Here is an 18216-nt window from a genome sequence, read left to right on the forward strand (position 1 = left end):
TGTATTTAAATCAAAGCCTTTTACTAGTGATTTATATAATGATTTAAAGACTTGATTTAAATAAAATCCACCCTGGAAGAAATTATCTTGCTCAGTTACAGTTACATCAGAGACATGGACAGTAACATCCCATAATATTAAGCATAACCACAGAAATAAGCCTTGCATTAAAAGAATGTTGACATGGGAAATGGCATCACGAGTCACAAAAGCCTACTGTGAGAAGGTACAATTTCAGCCAGTTCAAACATCTATCATAATACAATTCTTTAGTTGTTATTCATTATTATTCAGTCTAGAAAAGTACCATATTTGGCAGTTATTATTCACCCTTCTTAATATCTTCTTTGCTCAATCCTCATATTGGAATTATTATAATTATCATGGTTATCATTAGTCTGTTGCTTTGTATGTACAGTGAGAGCTTGTGCAGGCGAGACAAATTCCTTGTGTGCCTATTCACACTTGGCCAAATTAAATATACAATTCAATTCAATTCCTGAGATACACTCTGGGACTGAAGGTTTTTCTCCTGTGTGAATCATTTGATGTCTATAGAGAGTTCCTCTAGTATTGAAACACTTTCCACATTCGGGGCATTTATGTGGTTTTTCTCCGGTGTGAATTATTTGATGTCGACGGAGGTTTGAATGGTCAGTAAAGCTCTTTCCACACTCCACACATTGATATGGCTTTTCTCCTGAGTGGATTCTTTGATGTCTATACAGATCTCCTCTCCTATTGAAGCTCTTCCCACAATGCAGACATTTATGTGGTTTTTCTCCTGTGTGGATTCTTTGATGTCGACAGAGGCTTGAAGCGTTAGTGAAGCTCTTTCCACACTCCAGACATTTATATGGTTTTTCTCCTGTGTGGATTCTTTCATGTCGACGGAGGTTTGAAGCATAAGTAAAGCTCTTTCCACATTGCAAGCATTTGTAGGGTTTTTCTCCTGTGTGCATTCTTTGATGTTCTTCAAGATTTCCCCTTTGACTGAAGCTCTTTCCACACTCCAAGCATATATTTGGCTTGTGGATCCTTTGATGTTTTTCAAGCATTTGAATGGTTTTGAAGTGCTTCTTACATTCCCTGCATTGGTGTGGTTTTTGTAAATGGAGTCTTTGATGTGCATAAAAGGTGCTGCTATGACGGAAGCTCTTAACACACGCCAGACAAGTATAAGGTTTCTCTCCTGTGTGGATCCTTTGATGTTGATCAAGAACTGCTCTCTGACAGAAGTTCTTTCCACATTCAAGGCATTGATGTGGGTTTCCAACTGAGTGGCTGCTTAGATGCCTTTGAAAATATCTATTTCTTTTGAAGGATTTTTCACATTCCGGGCATTGATATTTCTTTCCTTCCTCCTGGCTCCCTCCATCCTCCATGCCTTTCTTGGGCTTCTCTCCCGAATGGATCCTTTGATGTCTATAAAGATTTCCCAAATGACTGAAGCTCCTTCCACACTCCAGGCACTTGTGAGGTTTCTCTCCTGTGTGGATCCTTAGATGGCTCTGAAGATGTCCATTATTTTTGAAGGATTTTCCACATTCCGGGCATTTATATTTCTTTTCTTCCTCCTGGATCCTTTGGGGATCCTGGGATCTTCCGAAGGAGCCTCCGCCCTCCAGGCCCGTCTCGGCGTCTTCGCCTGTATCTTCCTCCTTCCATCGCCCTCCAGGCAGCCGCCTTTCCCGCGGTCCCCCTGGGCTCATCCCTTCTGCAGCCCTGGAGCCTCCCGGCCTTTCCACGCCGTCTCCTGGGGAAGCCGCGTCGGGGCCTCCTATTCTCAGGCACCGCTTCCTTCCTTGCTTCCTCCGCCGGGCTCCTCCGTCCTCCTGCAGGAGAGAAAGAGAGATATGGGTCGCGGATGTATCCCCTTCCCTTCCCTGCAGGAGAGGCCTAGCCTTTCTTCACATGGACCCCAAAGAGACCCTCCCGGACTGCGACTCCCAGCATCCCCTGCGCCAAACCTCCATGATCAGCGACCCTCCGTCGCCGATTCAGGCAGCTCCCTCGTTCTCCGTTTTGGAAGTGGAGGCTTCACACCGTTTTTTCTCCGGAAGTTCCGCCTCTTCCTTTGAGGGACCGCCCCAAGGAGTCCTCCTGCCAATCACCACCCTCCCTAGATCGACCAATCGGCGTCCGCCCTCCTTCAATCAGCCAGAGGGCGCCTGCGCAGTGTTGATGGTTGCTATGGTTCCCCGCGGGGGTGGGGGCGGAGGGCTCCCTTGGGTCTTTATATATGGTGGCTGTTGCATCCCAAGCATTTCACTATCAGGGCTCCAGGATGAGGAGCCACCTTGGAAAGAGGTTTTGGGGGTTGTGTCCTGAAGGAGAAGCCAGGATCCTCTCGGGGAAGTTTCAAAGTGCTTTTGACACGGGGAGGACCTCTAGGGAGATGCTCCCCTTGGAGTTCGGCTGCTCAAAGGGAATAAATGGGAATTTCCCTTCCTAGCTTCGTTCCTTCCTCCGCCCGGCTCCTCCGTCCTCCTGCAGGGGGGAGAGAGAGGCGGGTGACGGCTGCGTCCCCTTCACCGCAGGGGAGGCCCAGGACGAATCCTCCGCATCTTGAGGACCTTCCCGGACTGCGACTCCCAGCATCCCCTGCGCCCTCCCCATTCAATTACGCGTGCGCAAATTCGCCTCTCTGATTCCGAAAGCCAGGGCCAGAGCGGCCTTCCTCTCTTTTCGGCCAAGCTCCGCCTTTTCCTCCTGGCCCCTTTCTTGCATCCGGACGCCTCTATCGCCGATTCCAGAAGTTCGCTCGTTGCTCGTTTTGTTCCTGGAAGTTTTCTCCAGAAGCTCCTCCACCTTCGCCTGGTGGGACCGCCCCAAGGGGTCGTCCTGCCAATCGCCCCTTCCACACAGCGGCCAGTCGGCTTCCCCATTCCTGCATTGAGCCGTAGGGCGCGTGCGCAGCTCCTTCGTGGTGCCCCGCGGAGGTGAGGGGTAGGGGCTCCCTTTGGTCTTTGGGGTCCAGTCTCCCCCCCATCTCGAATCCAGGCAGGCGGAGGTTGAGGGGCCCTTCTGGGTCTGCGGCTTTCCCCCCTCCTTTTCCCCACCCGGGGTCTCCCTAGGCAAGGCGTGGGGGGGGGATCTGGGGGTCGTCAAGGCAGGTGGGGTAGAAGGGGCTCCGCTTCCTCTTGGGGGGACTCCAGGCAGCGAGGGGGACAACCCCCCGAATCAAGCTCCATCGCCCCCCTTTCCTCTTCCTCCCTCCCCCCCAGGAGCCCTTTGCAAATCTGCAGGGGGGCGAAATCCCCCCCCGGGTCCCCTTATTCCCCCCCCCCCTTAATATGTGTAGAGCATTTTGGCCTCCTCCTCCTTTAAGGAGAACCTCCACTCAACAGCAATGTTCCCTCTAATGTTTTTTTTAGTGCGAGGGGGAAAGTGTAGTGTTTGAGAGGCACATTTTCATGCCTGAGCACCTGAATTTTTTTCACAGATGTCACCCAAGACAACAACGAAATCAGTGTTATTTGAAACTTAAAGTTTATTCAAGGTACCCGCTTAATTAAAAGTGTTATATAATATCAGTATCTCTTATAATACTGAAAGTCTGCAATATTAAAATAATTGTATAGTGTTTACGGCAATGTACACTGTTATTCAGGGAAACCCTGTCTCATCTTACAGTTTCTTTAACAACCATTCCGAATACACTTTGTCACGCTGGTCTCAGGGTCTTTACGCAATCGGTTCCAAATAGTGCAGCATGGTAGATAGATCAGAGGTCTTCAAACGTGACAACTTGAAGACATGTGGACTTCAACTACCAGAATTCTTCAGCCCGCATAGCTGGCTGGAGAATTCTGAGAGTTGAAGTACAGAAGTCTTCAAGTTGCCAAGTTTGGGGACCTCTGAGATATATGCATGCCTACTCGACCAAAAATCTGAGGGAATCTAGCTTAAATGCTAGAAACAGATAACAGGACTGTGCAGAGCACATGATTCCCAGGCCGCAGCTCCACAGAGGAAGCTCTCAAGCAGTCGACGGAGCCAAAGAGGCGAAAAATGAACGGGACTATAGGCAATACCATTTGCTTCCCCAGAAAGGTGTACAAGAGACAAAGCTAGCCTCCTCCTCCTCCTCTCCCCCCCCCCGGCTTCCCAGGTCAAGTGGTTCCGTCCAGGTGGCAGGCAGGAAACCGTTTCCAAAGCGGAGCTTAAACCAGGCAATCCGAGCACTTTCTTCAGCAGCTTAAAAGGTCGGGGGAGCACAGTTGTTGATTATTATTATTATTATTTCCTCCCCCCCCAACTAACACCGTGAGTAGTTTCTCCCCCCCTTCCTCGAATGGCACCGACTGTTTGCTGCAGGCAGAGCTTGCAGGGGGAATGAACCATTGTGCCCGGGGAGGAGGAAACGGATTAAGCCCACTTTTATTTCTTCTCCGAAAAGGGAAGGGATTACTAATCATTTAGAAGGCTTTAAAAAAGAGACTGGAACATAGGACACATATCAAGGATTGTATGTGATTGGGGGGGGGGGGGTGTAATCCTCCACGCCTCACCCCGCTTTCTATGCATTGATCCACTACTGTCCGGGTTCTTTCTTCTCCCCCACTCCACCCAGGAGAAGGCTGGGAGTGGTGCTTTCATGGGGAGGCAGGTCAAGGAGCAGTTTTTGATTTCGGAGATAGGTGGGGAAGGGAAGTTGGGCGTTTGCCAAATGTTATGCTGTGACATTAGAAATCACTGCGCTGCAGTTGGAAACTGCTACGCAGTGTTTTCGTGTCAAGTGCGCGCCCGCACACCCGCGCAGCTTAGAGGGAACATTGCTTAACAGGTCAACTGATCACCTCCTACATACAACCTCCTACATACAAAGTAGAGATTAGGCGAAACCTGATTCAAAACCAGTGATTGTGAGAGGGACCTTGGACTCCTAGTGGACGATCACTCAAATGTGAGTTACCAGTGTGCAGCAGCGGGCAAAACAGCTAATAGAATCCTTGGTTGTATAAACAGAGGCATAGAATCAACATCACGTGACGTATTAGTACCACTCTATGTAGCCTTAGTAAGGCCACTCCTGAACTCTACATTCCATTTTGGTCACATTACCAAAACATGTTGGGACTTTAGTAAAAGTGCAAAGAGGATACTTAAGGGCCTGGAGACTAAACCATATGAAGAACGATTGTGGGAACTGGATTTGGCTAGTCCAGAGAGGAGGACTAGGGGTGACATGTAAGCAATGTTCCAATATTTGAAGGGCTGCCAGAAAGAAAAGGGAGGTCGACCTATTTTCCAAAGAACCAGAAGTGAAGGGATGGAAACTAATGAATGGCAGAAGCAGCCTAGAACTAAGGAGAAATTTCTTGACAGTGGAAACAATTAACTAGTTAAATGGCTTTCTTCAGATGTTGTGTGTTCCAACACCAGACACTTATAAGAAGAGACTGGACAGCCACTTGCCTGGAATGGTATAGGGCAGCGATGGCGAACCTTTTTTAGCTCACGTGCCATAAGGGGGGAACGTTCATGTGTGGGCATGACACACCCATAACTCAATGCACAACCCCCCCCCCCCCCAGTGTGCATGTGCTCCCCATTTTTTGCATGCTTTTTTTTCCCTCCCCAGGCTCCAGAGGCTTTATAGGAGCCTGGAGAGGGCGAAAACAGCCCCCTCCCCCGCACCCCTGGACTTCCGGTTTGCTCATAGGATTGTTTTTAGTCCTCCGGGGCCTTCAGGGAAGCCTTCTGAAGGTCCCTGAAGGCTCCGGAGGACTAAAATCGGCCATACGAGCAAAGCGGAAGTCCATTCTCGAACGTCTGGTTTGCCCATAGGGCTGTTTTATTGCACTCCGGAGGCTTCAGGGAAGCTCCTGAAAGATACTCAGAATACTCTGTTGTGTAATAGTTATAAAGCAACTTCTCACATACCAAATAAAGAGCCTTAGACAGGAAGGGAAAAACATGCATTCTTAAACCTTACATAGGTGTAGACGGCCACTTTAATAGGCCTAATATATTTTAAATTTGTGATGACACCTAAAATTTGAGGCAACAGGATCACACTCCGTTTAACTTGTTGTGAATTAGCTTGCTTTCTTAGACTTTGCCTCAGTCATCTCCTCCTCTCTTCTAGGCCTTTTCCCAAGGGTTTTTCTTGTTGGGGGAAGGGATGGGGTAGTTGCATAGGACATCTGTGAGCCGATTACCCAGAAGAACCAACATATCCAGTGCAGGATACTAATCATTACATATAGCAAAGGAGAAGGAACAACTCTTTGTATCTTTATATATGATGGGGAAAGGGGGAGTGAACCATGCCAAAAGTTGGTAGTTGAGACCCATCGCGACCCCTTGGACAACGTTCCTTGAGGCCTTCCTGTCCTCTAGGCTCCTCTGGAGTCCACTTAAGCTCACGAGACTCTTGAGTCCATTTAAACTCATGACAAAAGGAGTGGTACCCTTTTACCAAATACTCTCAATTTGCTGTGAAATCAGTTGAAACTGACCCAGGGTGCAAATTTTGATTTACGAGTAAACTTTCTTCTAACCGAAAGAAATTAAAATGGCAGGGAGAGAATGACTGCATGCAGCCTGTGTTGATTTTAAATCGACATTTGATTCCATTTTGAGAGAAATCATTATGAGGAACTTGGAAAATACAGTACAAAGGGTGTTTCTCATTCAGCAATTGTATGAAAAGTGCTAACCATCCTTCTCAAAAGTCTCCTAGGGGTGTATTTTGACCTCCACCTTCTTTAAGGAGCACCGACAGGTGAACTGACCATCGCTTATTTACACCTGACTCAGTCTGTGGGCGCAGATGTACTTCTCCTCCTATGTGCTGAGAATATGGCTAATATCTTATAAAGCTTTGTTGGCCTTACAGAATTTAAGGACTTGTCCCTGCTTTCCACTCAAGGAAGTAGAACTCTCGGACAATTGGCGTTTTAAAAGGAAACACTTCTTGAAAGTGATAGCAAGACAAAGAAAGCAGGATCTGAGGATTCCCGTTTGATTCTATCACATTAAAACGGACAGAGACACCCCCTCCCCTCTACTTAGTCTGGTGTAGGATAAGCCAAGCTGCAGGGCTGAAGTTGTTTTGAGAACTGCAGGGTGAGAAAGTGATAAGAAGTTAGGGTTAGGGTCCTTGCTGGAGGCTCCAGTGCGGAGACTTAACAGATGACCCTCAATTGAATCCCTCCCCCCCTTTCATTCCCAAAAAGGAACGTCAAAATACAGGATAGGCAGGAAAAGAGTTATAAAGTGAGGAATGTACCCAGGTCTCCCTACCAAATTAGAATGGCAGCATCCCAATAGGGATATATAGGACCTGAGATCTCTTGTAGTGGTTTCTGACAAGGGGACAGTTACATTTACATCAGACACATGGACAGCAACATCCCATAATATAAAACATAACCACTGAAACAAGCATTAGCTTAAAAGCAGAATGTTCACATGGGAAACGTAATCATAAAGTCACGTAAATCTGTTGTGAAAAGGTACAATTTCAGGCAGTTGAAACATCTAGCATGTGCATTTGAAAAAAATCCTTTATTAATCAGCCTGAGAATGTCCCTTATTCGGCAGTTATTATTTACCCTTCTTAATATCTTGACTCTCCCCCCCCCATTGGAATAATAATTACTATCATGAATATAATTATTCTGTGGCTTTGCAGGTACACTGAGACCTTGTGAACTCGAGACAAATATGCAATTCAATTCCATTCCTGAGATACACTCTGGGAATGAAGGTCTTCTCGCACTCGTGTTTATAATATTTCGCCTTCGGGATTCTTTCGTGTTGATGGAGGCCTCTACACTCAATAAAGCTCTTTCTCTCCTGAGTGGATTCTTTGATATTTATAAAAGTTTCCCCGGTGATTGAATGTCTTTTCATACATGATGAATTTATCTGGTTCCTCTCCTGAATGGATTCTTTGATGTCTCTTAAGGCTTCTGCTTCAAGCTCTTTCCATATTCCAGGCATTTCTATGGTTTTTCCCCTGAATGGATTCTTTGATGTCTATAAAGTTGTTCCCTCCTATTGAAGCTCTTTTTACATTCCAGACATTTATATGGTTTTTCTCCAAAATAGATTCTTTGATGTCTATATAGAGTTCCCCTCTTATTGAAGCTCTTTCCACATTCCAGACATTTATATGGTTTCTCTCCTGAGTGGATTCTTAGATGGATAACAAGATGTCCATTTCTTTGGAAAGATTGTTAACATTCTGGGCATTTGTATGTTTACTTTCCTGTGTGGATGCTTAGATGACTTTTAAGACGGTCATTTCTTTTGAATAACTTTTCACATTTCGGGCACTGATATTTCTCTTCTTCCCCCTGGTGACTCCTGGGACTTTTGAAGGACCCTCAGCTCTCCAGGCATTCCTTCTGTTCCTCTCCTGTGTGGATCCTTTGATGTCTATAAAGGCTGCTTCTCCGACTGAAGCTCTTTCCACACTCCATGCATTTATGAGCTTTTTCTCCTGTGTGGATCTTTTGGTGTAGATAAAGATTGCTCCTCCAACTGAAGCTCTTTCCACACTCCAGGCATTTATGAGGTTTTTCTCCTGTGTGGATCCTTTGGTGTTGATAAAGGCTGCTCCTCCGACTGAAGCTCTTTCCACACTCCAGGCATTTATGAGATTTTTCTCCTGAGTGGATCCTTTGATGTCTATCAAGGTGGCTCCTCTCACTGAAGCTCTTTCCACACTCCAGGCATATATGAGGTTTCTCTCCTGTGTGGATCCTTTGATGTGTATAAAGGTGGCTCCTCTGACTGAAGCTCTTTCCACACTCCAGGCATTTATGAGGTTTCTCTCCTGTGTGGATCCTTTGATGTTTATAAAGGGTGCCCCTCTGACTGAAGCTCTTTCCACACTCCAGGCATTTATGAGGTTTTTCTCCTGAGTGGATCCTTTGATGTGTATAAAGGTTGCTCCTCTGACTGAAGCTCTTTCCACACTCCAGGCATGTATGAGGTTTTTCTCCTGAATGGACCCTTAGATGGTTTTCAAGATGGTCGGTATTTTTGAAGTATTTCTTACATTCCGTGCAGTGATATTCATTTCCTTCCTCCTGGATCCTTTGGGGATTCCGGGCTCTTCCGAAGCACCCTCTTCCTACCATGCGTTTCTTTGGTTTATCTCCCCAATGGATCCTTTGATGTGTATAAAGACTGCTCTTATGACTGAAGCTCTTTCCACACTCCAGGCACTTGTGAGGTTTTTCTCCTATGTGGATCCTTTGATGTGTATAAAGGTTGCCCCTCCGACTGAAGCTCTTTCCACACTCCAGGCATTTATGAGGTTTTTCTCCGGTGTGGATCCTTTGATGTTCATAAAGGTTACACCTCTGACTGAAGCTCTTTCCACACTCCAGACATTCATTAGGTTTTTCTCCTGTGTGGATCCTTTGATGTCTATAAAGGTGACCCCTCTGACTGAAGCTATTTCCACACTCCATGCATTTATGAGGTTTTTCTCCGGTGTGGATCCTTTGATGTTCATAAAGGTTACACCTCTGACTGAAGCTCTTTCCGCACTCAAGGCATTTATGAGGTTTTTCTCCTGTGTGGATCCTTTGATGTTTATAAAGGTTACCCCTCTGACTGAAGGTCTTTCCACACTCCAGACATTCATGAGGTTTTTCTCCTGTGTGGATCCTTTGATGTCTATAAAGGTGACCCCTCTGACTGAAGCTATTTCCACACTCTACGCATTTATGAGGTTTTTCTCCTGTGTGGCTCCTTTGATGTTTATAAAGGTTACCCCTCCGACTGAAGTTCTTTCCACACTCAATGCATTTGTGAGGTTTTTCTCCTGTGTGGATCCTTTGATGTTGATAAAGGTGGCTCCTTTGACTGAAGCTGTTTCCACACTCCAGGCATTTGTGAGGTTTTTCTCCTGAGTGGATCTTTTGATGTGTATAAAGGTTGCCCCTCTGACTGAAGTTCTTTCCACACTCCAGGCACTTGTGAGGTGTCCCTCCTGTGTGGATCCTTAGATGGCTCTGAAGATGCCCATTATTTTTGAAGGATTTTCCACATTCCGGGCATTTGTATTTCTTTTCTTCCTCCTGGATCCTTTGGGGATCCTGGGATCTTCCGAAGGAGCCTCTGCTCTCCAGGCCCGTCTCGGAGTCATTGCCTGTATCTTCCTCCTTGCACCGCCCTCCAGGCAGCCACCTTTCCCGCGGATCCCCTGAGCTCATCCCTCCTGCAGCCCCGGAGCCTCCCGGCCTTTTCCAGCCGTCTTCCTGGCAAGCCGCGCCGGGATCGGGGAGGGCTGCTCCGCGGGGCCCTTTCTCCTCCTCCTCCCGGGCGTCGCTTTCTTCCTTCCTCCACTCGGTTCCTCCGTCTTCCTGCATGGGAGAGAGAGAGAGAGACGGGTCACGGCTGCGTCCCTTTCCCCGCAGGAGAGGCCTAGGCCGAAGCCTCCGCCTCCCATGGGCCTCTCTCCCAGGACTCTCCTGTCCGCAGAGCCTGTCGGACTGCGACTCCCAGCAGGCCCGGCATCCTACCTGCATCCGGGCACCTGCGTCGCCTAACCTCATACGTCTTTCCGTCGCTACTCTGATTGCGTAAATGTGGGCGGGGCCTCTTCCTCTCTTCCCCTGTCCCTCCTGTATAAATCTCCGATTGCGAAGAAAACTTTCTCTTCAGGGCCGGTTCATATTTGCATGCGGTGCCTTCTACGCCATCCCATTGGCGGTGCCTGCTTTGTGACTCCGCCCCTCGCTCCTCACTGGCGTGACGCCCTCGCCCCTTGGTTTCTGGGCTTCTCCCCCTTTTGGCTCCTCCCTTCGCTGCTGGCTCTTCCCATCCGCTCCCTGCCGCCCTCCGCCGCTCTTCCAGTGCGGTCTGTCCGCCCTTCCACCTTTCGTTCTCCCCTCCCCTTAACCAGGTCCGTGTTTGCGGGGGGGGGGGGGACCTGCGGTCGAGCGGCTGCTCTGATTCCCCCCCCCTCCAAAGTGCCTAAGGAGTGGAGGGGGTGGAATGGCGGCACCTCTGCCCCCCCAGCCCTTCCCCTGCTCTGCTTCTCACCCTCTGCCCTTCTTCTGGTGCCCCCCGCCCCTCCCCCCCCGACTTTCTGCGTCCTCATAGGTGGCTCCATCTCACAATTCTTTCTCTGGACCTCCGTCGGCCTACCTCGCAGGGTTGTGCGGTAGGGAGACATAAATGGGGAGGTCGCCGCCCGCAAAGCTCCTAAGGAGGGTAGGGGGTGGAATGGCAAAGGTGATTCGTCTATCCTGCTCCTCCCCTTCTTCCCCCCTGCCCCTCCCTTTCCTTCCCCCATCCCCCACCCCTCCTCTTCTCCCCCCCACTTCTTCTGTCCCCCCCCCCCCCTTTTCCATTAAGCTGTTGAGTATTTCGTTTGGCAGAATCTGTTCCAGGGAGGCTGGAATTCGTTTTCCTGGCCTGGATTGATGGAGGAGAAATGAGGCCTGAAGTTCAAAACTCGGGGAGAGAATTTCTGCCTCCTCAAACGTCTCACCATCCTTTCTCTGGAGGCCTTTGGGTGAAAAAGGCTTCAGCCCCCAGGCAGAAATAATGGAGGGAGCTCACCTGGGACATAGGGATGTTGGAACAGAAGCATGGCAGAATGGGGTGAGAAGTGGACCAGGAGCTGCATCTAGGAGATTGTGGTGGAGCTTCCTTAGACGGAGCCAGTGTACCTCCAAAAATCCGCCTTTTGTGCAAAAAGGTGAGAAATGGGCAGCTTTAGTGATTGGTCTGGTCGCCTCCTACAGAAATTTTGCAGAATTGTTGCAAGCTCCCTTCCTTCTTCCTTTTAATTAGTCCTTGATCTTTTTTAATCATGTGAGATTGTTGCTTCTAAAGCTAGGCGCTCCCAGTTTGGTCTGGAGTTGAAAAGAGCAGAATTTCTTCCCCTTTGGGAGACTTTCACCTTTCTAAATGGGCTTCTTTGCTCACCTGAACATACAAATACAAATCACCAAGAAATTCAAGCAAAGCAAAAATGGTTGGTTGAGGGTCATGTAAAGAAATATAATATTCAGTCCAAGTGACACATAAGTAAGCAAATGACCAAACTGTCATTCCCTCAATGGACAATAATGACTGCAAAAGTTGATGGGAGTTAGCAGAGGTAGCTAAACGGACTGATTAAAGAACATAATTTTGTTTCTACTTGGAAACCACTTTTGGACTTTGTGCTTAAGGTGGGGAAAAAACTTTGATTTTGGGTTTTGTCAATCCGATTTGATGCTACAGAAACTATGTATTATATAAAAATAAAAAGTTGACTGTTATGTTTTTATTCTACTGCATTAAAGGAGTCGAGGAAATTAATGCTTTCCCCTCTACAGTACTCTTTCCTCTCTTCCTCCATTATTTTACCTTTACTTGTATTTTTCTTTATATTTTGTATTTTATGCTATGATAAATAATAAAAAATAGAACACAAACAATTAAGTGCATTGATTGCTTGTGAAGTTTGAACAGCAGAAAACATCAATTCCATAGAAAACTCCACACGGGACAAATTGATGTCTTAGTCTTCCCCAGCTGGGTTTGTGTCTTTCTTAAAAGTTGCAGGTCTATTCAATGATACCCAGAATACTCTGTTGTGTAGTTGTTAAAAAGCAACTTCTCACATACCAAATAAAGAGCCTTAGTCAGGAAGGGAAAAACTTCATTCTTAAACCTTACAAAGGTGTAGACGGCCACTTTAATAGGCCTAATATATTTTAAATTTGTGATGACACCTATAATTTGAGGCAACAGTATCACACTCCGTTTAACTTGCTGTGAATTAGCTTGCTTTCTTAGACTTTGCCTCAGTCATCTCCTCCTCTCTTCTAGGCCTTTTCCCAAGGGTTTTTCTTGTTGGGGGAAGGGATGGGGTAGTTGCATAGGACATCTGTGAGCCGATTACCCAGAAGAACCAACATATCCAGTGCAGGATACTAATCATTACATATAGCAAAGGAGAAGGAACAACTCTTTGTATCTTTATATATGATGGGGAAAGGGGGAGTGAACCATGCCAAAAGTTGGTAGTTGAGACCAATCGCGACTCCATGGACAACGTTCCTCCAGGCCTTCCTGTCCTCTACCCTCCTCTGGAGTCCACTTAAGCTCATGAGACTCTTGAGTCCATTTAAACTCATGACAAAAGGAGGGGTACCCTTTTACCAAATACTCTCAATTTGCTGTGAAATCAGTTGAAACTGACCCAGGGTGCAAATTTTGATTTACGAGTAAACTTTCTTCTAACCGAAAGAAATTAAAATGGCAGGGAGAGAATGACTGCATGCAGCCTGTGTTGATTTTATATCGATATTTGATTCCATTTTGAGAGAAATCATTATGAGGAACTTGGAAAATACAAAGGGTGTTTCTCATTCAGCAATTGTATGAAAAGTGCTAACCATCCTTCTCAAAAAAGTCTCCTAGGGGTGTATTTTGACCTCCACCTTCTTTAAGGAGCACCGACAGGTGAACTGACCATCTTTTATTTACACCTGACTCAGTCTGTGGGCGCAGATGTACTTCTCCTCCTATGTGCTGAGAATATGGCTAATATCTCATAAAGCTTTGTTGGCTGTACAGAATTTAAGGACTTGTCCCTGCTTTCCACTCAAGGAAGTAGAACTCTCGGACAATTGGCGTTTTAAAAGGAAACACTTCTTGAAAGTGATAGCAAGACAAAGAAAGCAGGATCTGAGGATTCCCGTTTGATTCTATCACATTAAAACGGACAGAGACACCCCCTCCCCTCTACTTAGTCTGGTGTAGAATAAGCCAAGCCGCAGGGCTGAAGTTGTTTTGAGAACTGCAGGGTGAGAAAGTGATAAGAAGTTAGGGTTAGGGTCCTTGCTGGAGGCTCCAGTGCGGAGACTTAACAGATGACCCTCAATTGAATCCCTCCCCCCCTTTCATTCCCCAAAAGGAACGTCAAAATACAGGATAGGCCGGAAAAGAGTTATAAAGTGAGGAATGTACCCAGGTCTCCCTACCAAAATAAAATGGCAGCATCCCAATCGGGATCTATAGGACCTGAGATCTCTTGTAGTGGTTTCTGACAAGGGGACAGTTACAGTTACATCAGACACATGGACAGAAACATCCCATAATACAAAACATAACCACTGAAACACGCATTAGCTTAAAAGCAGAATGTTCACATGGGAAACGTCATCATAAAGTCACGTAAATCTGTTGTGAAAAGGTACAATTTCAGCCAGTTGAAACATCTAGCATGTGCATTTGAAAAAATCCTTTATTAATCAGCCTGAGAATGTCCCTTATTCGGCAGTTATTATTTACCCTTCTTAATATCTTGATTCTCCCCCATTGGAATAATAATTACTATCATGAATATAATTATTCTGTTGCTTTGTAGGTACACTGAGACCTTGTGAACTCGAGACAAATATGCAATTCAATTCCATTCCTGAGATACACTCTGGGAATGAAGGTCTTCTCGCACTCGTGTTTATAATATTTCGCCTTCGGGATTCTTTCATGTTGATGGAGGCCTCTACACTCAATAAAGCTCTTTCTCTCCTGAGTGGATTCTTCGATATTTATAAAAGTCTCCCCTGTGCTTGAATGTCTTTTCATACATGATGAATTTATCTGGTTCCTCTCCTGAATGGATTCTTTGATGTCTCTTAAGGCTTCTGCCTCAAGCTCTTTCCATATTCCAGGCATTTATATGGTTTTTCCCCTGAATGGATTCTTTGATGTCTATAAAGGTGTTCCCTCCTATTGAAGCTCTTTTTACATTCCAGACATTTATATGGTTTTTCACCTAAATAGATTCTTTGATGTCTATATAGAGTTCCCCTCTTATTGAAGCTCTTTCCACATTCCAGACATTTATATGGTTTCTCTCCTGAATGGATTCTTTGATGTCTATAAAGGTGTTCCCTCCTATTGAAGCTCTTTTTACATTCCAGACATTTATATGGTTTTTCTCCAAAATAGATTCTTTGATGTCTATATAGAGTTCCCCTCTTATTGAAGCTCTTTCCACATTCCAGACATTTATATGGTTTCTCTCCTGAGTGGATTCTTAGATGGATAACAAGATGTCCATTTCTTTGGAAAGATTGTTAACATTCTGGGCATTTGTATGTTTACTTTCCTGTGTGGATGCTTAGATGACTTTTAAGACGGTCATTTCTTTTGAATAACTTTTCACATTTCGGGCACTGATATTTCTCTTCTTCCACCTGGTGACTCCTGGGACTTTTGAAGGACCCTCAGTTCTCCAGGCATTCCTTCTGTTCCTCTCCTGTGTGGATCCTTTGATGTCTATAAAGGCTGCTCCTCCGACTGAAGCTCTTTCCACACTCCATGCATTTATGAGCTTTTTCTCCTGTGTGGATCCTTTGGTGTAGATAAAGATTGCTCCACCAACGGAAGCTCTTTCCACACTCCAGGCATTTATGTGGTTTTTCACCTGTGTGGATCCTTTGGTGTAGATAAAGACTGCTCCTCCGACTGAAGCTCTTTCCACACTCCAGGCATTTATGAGGTTTTTCTCCTGAGTGGATCCTTTGATGTCTATCAAGGTGGCTCCTCTCACTGAAGCTCTTTCCACACTCCAGACATTTATGAGGTTTCTCTCCTGTGTGGATCCTTTGATGTCTATAAAGGTGGCTCCATTGACTGAAGCTCTTTCCACACTCCAGGCATTTATGAGGTTTTTCTCCTGAGTGGATCCTTTGATGTGTATAAAGGTTGCTCCTCTGACTGAAGCTCTTTCCACACTCCAGGCATGTATGAGGTTTTTCTCCTGAATGGACCCTTAGATGGTTTTCAACATGGTCGGTATTTTTGAAGTATTTCTTAAATTCGGTGCAGTGATATTCATTTCCTTCCTCCTGGATCTTTTGGGGATTCCGAGGTCTTCCTACCAGGTGTTTCTTCGGTTTCTCTCCCCAATGGATCCTTTGATGTGTATAAAGATTGCTCCTCCGCCTGAAGCTCTTTCCACACTCCAGGCATTTATGAGCTTTTTCTCCTGTGTGGATGCTTTGATGTGTATAAAGGTTGCCCCTCTGACTGAAGCTCCTTCCACACTCCAGGCACTTGTGAGGTTTTTCTCCTGTGTGGATCCTTTGGTGTAGATAAATGCTGTTCCTCTCACTGAAGTTCTTTCCACACTCCAGGCATTCATGAGGTTTTGCTCCTGAGTGGATCCTTTGATGTCTATAAAGGCTGCTCCTCTGACTGAAACTCTTCCCACACTCCAGGCATTTATGAGGTTTCTCTCCTGTGTGGATCCTTTGATGTTCATAAAGGTTACCCCTCTGACTGAAGCTCTTTCCACACTCCAGGCATTTATGAGGTTTGTCTCCTGTGTGGCTCCTTTGATGTTCATAAAGGGTGCTCCTGCGACTGAAGCTCTTTCCGCACTCCACGCATTTATGAGGTTTTTCTCCTTTGTGGATCCTTTGATGTTCATAAAGGTTGCTCCTCTGACTGAAGCTCTTTCCACACTCCAGGCATTTATGAGGTTTCTCACCTGTGTGGCTCCTTTGATGTTTATAAAGGTTGCCCCTCTGACTGAAGCTCCTTCCACACTCCAGGCACTTGTGAGGTTTCCCTCCTGTGTGGATCCTTTGATGTTCATAAAGAGTGCTCCTGCGACTGAAGCTCTTTCCGCACTCCACGCATTTATGAGGTTTTTCTCCTGTGTGGATCCTTTGATGTTCATAAAGGTGGCTCCTCTGACTGAAGCTCTTTCCACACTCCAGACATTTATGAGGTTTTTCTCCTGTGTGGATCCTTTGATGTGTATAAAGGTTGCCCCTCTGACTGAAGTTCTTTCCACACTCCAGGCACTTGTGAGGTTTCCCTCCTGTGTGGATCCTTAGATGGCTCTGAAGTTGTCCATTATTTTTGAAGGATTTTCCACATTCCGGGCATTTGTATTTCTTTTCTTCCTCCTGGATCCTTTGGGGATCCTGGGATGTTCCGAAGGAGCCTCCGCCCTCCAGGCCCGTCTCGGCGTCTTCGCCTGTATCTTCCTCCTTCCATCGCCCTCCAGGCAGCCGCCTTTCCCGCGGTCCCCCTGGGCTCATCCCTTCTGCAGCCCTGGAGCCTCCCGGCCTTTCCACGCCGTCTCCTGGGGAAGCCGCGTTGGGACCTACTATTCTCAGGCACCGCTTCCTTCCTTGCTTCCTCCGCCGGGCTCCTCCGTCCTCCTGCAGGAGAGAAAGAGAGATATGGGTAGCGGATGTATCCCCTTCCCTTCCCTGCAGGAGAGGCCTAGCCTTTCTTCACATGGACCCCAAAGAGACCCTCCCGGACTGCGACTCCCAGCATCCCCTGCGCCAAACCTCCATGATCAGCGACCCTCCGTCGCCGATTCAGGCAGCTCCCTCGTTCTCCGTTTTGGAAGTGGAGGCTTCACACCGTTTTTTCTCCGGAAGTTCCGCCTCTTCCTTTGAGGGACCGCCCCAAGGAGTCCTCCTGCCAATCGCCGCCCTTCCTAGAGCGACCAATCGGCGTCCGCCCTTTTTCAATCAGCCAGAGGGCGCCTGCGCAGTGTCGATGGTTGCTATGGTTCCCCGTGGAGGTGGGGGCGGAGGGCTCCCTTGGGTCTTTATATATGGTGGCTGTTGCATCCCAAGCATTTCACTATCGGGGCTCCAGGATGAGGAGCCACCTTGGAAAGAGGTTTTGGGGGTTGTGTCCTGAAGGAGAAGCCAGGATCCTCTCGGGGGAGTTTCAAAGTGCTTTTGACACGGGGAGGACCTCTCGGGAGATGCTCCCCTTGGAGTTCGGCTGCTCAAAGGGAATAAATGGGAATTTCCCTTCCTAGCTTCCTTCCTTCCTCCGCCCGGCTCCTCCGTCCTCCTGCAGGGGGGAGAGAGAGGCGGGTGACGGCTGCGTCCCCTTCACCGCAGGGGAGGCCCAGGACGAAACCTCCGCATCTTGAGGAGCTTCCCGGACTGCGACTCCGAGCGACCCCTGCGCCCTCCCCGTTCTATTACGCGTGCGCAAACTCGCCTTCTGGGTCTGCGGCTTTCCCCCTCCTTTTCCCCACCCGGCGTCTCCCTAGGCAAGGCGTGGGGGGGGGATCTGGGGGTCATCAAAGCAGGTGGGGAGAAGGGGCTCCGCTTCCTCCTGGGGGGCCTCCAGGCAGCGAGGGGGACAACCTCTCCCGAATCAAGCTCCATCGCCCGCCTTTCCTCTTCCTCCCTCCCCCCCCCCGGAGCCCTTTGCAAATCTGTAGGGGGGCGAAATCCCCCCCAGCCCTTA

General features: G+C 47.4%; 2 protein-coding genes across 5 annotated transcripts in view; both read right to left on the reverse strand.

Annotated features, from left to right (window-relative positions):
* LOC309399636 (uncharacterized protein) overlaps nt 1-18216 on the reverse strand; it is an 18885-nt gene continuing 669 nt past the window's right edge. Inside the window, exons 1-2 of one of the 3 annotated variants that reach the window (XM_081967659.1) lie at nt 1971-2089; nt 1-1835 (exon numbers count right to left, since the gene is read on the reverse strand). In XM_081967659.1, coding sequence (XP_081823785.1) covers nt 456-1835; nt 1971-1976 — 1386 coding nt within the window. In that variant the 5' untranslated portion in view covers nt 1977-2089 and the 3' untranslated portion in view covers nt 1-455. Of the gene's footprint in view, nt 1836-1970; nt 2090-18216 lie in introns of those variants that run through there. The other 2 variants (XM_081967660.1, XM_081967661.1) reach the window with 2 other exon arrangements.
* Nucleotides 15201-18216, reverse strand: part of LOC309399620 (uncharacterized protein) — a 20061-nt gene continuing 17045 nt past the window's right edge. The window contains exons 2-3 of one of the 2 annotated variants that reach the window (XM_081967623.1): nt 17292-17811; nt 15201-17156 (exon numbers count right to left, since the gene is read on the reverse strand). In XM_081967623.1, the coding sequence (XP_081823749.1) occupies nt 15207-17156; nt 17292-17297 (1956 nt within the window). In that variant the 5' untranslated portion in view covers nt 17298-17811 and the 3' untranslated portion in view covers nt 15201-15206. Of the gene's footprint in view, nt 17157-17291; nt 18203-18216 lie in introns of those variants that run through there. The other variant, XM_081967622.1, reaches the window with a different exon arrangement.

This window comes from Natrix helvetica (assembly GCF_964273705.1).
Source record: "Natrix helvetica genome assembly, chromosome: 15".
Lineage (NCBI taxonomy): Eukaryota > Metazoa > Chordata > Lepidosauria > Squamata > Natricidae > Natrix > Natrix helvetica.